Raw genomic sequence first — 1,518 nt, 5'->3', positions numbered from 1 at the left:
GCCGACTTGACCAAATTTTTTTTTTTTTTTAATTATGTTTCTTGTAAAACAGTACATTATTTTATTTGGACAGTAATCTCTAATACTCCTATTCATCAAAACAATTTCTCAAAAACCCCTCAATGGTAAAAAGACAATATTTTAAGAGTAATAACGAAAATATTAAAAGCAAATTCTTTCTACTAATGAGTTCAATAAAATCCAACACAACTGGTGAACGACTACGTACTATACCGTAGGTTCCTTCCAGTCCTGCTGCATCTTACAACTTTAATAAAGATGATCAGAGAGTCCTTCTTAATAAGTAAAAAAACAAATTTAATGCAAAGGAAAAGAAAATCTACGAACTCGTATAAATCGTCACATCACAAAAAAGCAAAAGAGTAATAAGAAAAGAAAAACATATATATCGTGTTTCGCGTTATAATGAAAAAGAAAATATACTTTTTAAAACGAAAAATCGTAAATTACAATTTTTACACACACCAACCTCTCTCGTAGTCGTAGGTAACCTATGGTCCCTCTCATTCCACCACGTATTCGACGAGAGAGAGTATGTTTATATAAATTGGATGTTAAAACTTAATATTTCTTCATTTGATTTAAGATCATTTGAGAGAGAGTTTTGGAAACATTCCAAAAACTAGAACTCGAATTTTTTTTCACCAATGATAGAAACAAAAACTATCTTTTTATAAAAACTCTTATTACACCCCCAAAATAAAAAAAATGTCTCACTCTTTTTTGCCTTAAATTCTTTCTTTTTACAACAACCCAAATCTAAATACAAATTCGCACTAAAATAGCAAAAAAAAAAAAAAAGAAGAAGAAGAAATCAGTCTCTTTGACATTTTGTCGAACACTTGGACGGCATAACAAAAAAACAAAAAAAGGTCCAACCTTTGAGATAAGCAATGGCGGATTCATCTTCCGACAAGGAGAAGAAGGAGAGTAGTAAGCAACCGGTGTATCGTGGAGTACGTATGAGGAGCTGGGGCAAATGGGTATCGGAGATTCGTGAGCCGAGGAAGAAATCGAGAATCTGGCTCGGGACTTTTCCGACGGCGGAGATGGCTATGCGCGCTCACGACGTCGCGGCTATGAGCATCAAAGGAACCTCCGCCATTCTCAATTTCCCTGAGCTCTCTGATTTTTTGCCCAAACCCGTTTCGCTCAGCCCTCGTGACGTCAGAGCTGCGGCGACCAAAGCCGCTTTCATGGACTTCGATACGACGCCGCTTCGTTCCGAGACTAACAAAAGGTCGGGTACTGGGGAAACGACGTCGAATAAGAGGTCGGAGAGTAGTAGTAGTAGTGTGAGCAGCGAAACGGTGTCGTTCTCTGTGACGAGCATTGAGGAGAGTGCAGTCTCGGACGACCTTGACGAGATCGTTGAGTTACCGAGTCTAGGCACCACGAGTTTAAACGAGTCAAACGAGTTCGTGGTTTTTGACTCGTTGGAAGAGTTAGTGTACATGCCTCTTTGGTTAAGCGGTACGGATACAGATGACTTTACGT

General features: G+C 38.4%; 1 protein-coding gene across 1 annotated transcript in view; it reads left to right on the top strand.

The window, feature by feature from the left end:
- LOC104729988 (ethylene-responsive transcription factor ERF043-like) overlaps positions 585-1,518 on the top strand; it is a 1,644-nt gene continuing 710 nt past the window's right edge. The window contains exon 1 of the mRNA XM_010449041.2: positions 585-1,261. Within this exon, the coding sequence (XP_010447343.1) occupies positions 915-1,261 (347 nt within the window). The 5' untranslated portion in view covers positions 585-914. The remainder of the gene's footprint in view (positions 1,262-1,518) is intronic.

Source organism: Camelina sativa, chromosome 12, assembly GCF_000633955.1.
Source record: "Camelina sativa cultivar DH55 chromosome 12, Cs, whole genome shotgun sequence".
NCBI classification, from domain to species: Eukaryota; Viridiplantae; Streptophyta; class Magnoliopsida; order Brassicales; family Brassicaceae; genus Camelina; species Camelina sativa.
Note: the sequence above shows the minus strand (reverse complement) of the source record. Positions and strands in the feature narration are given on the sequence as shown.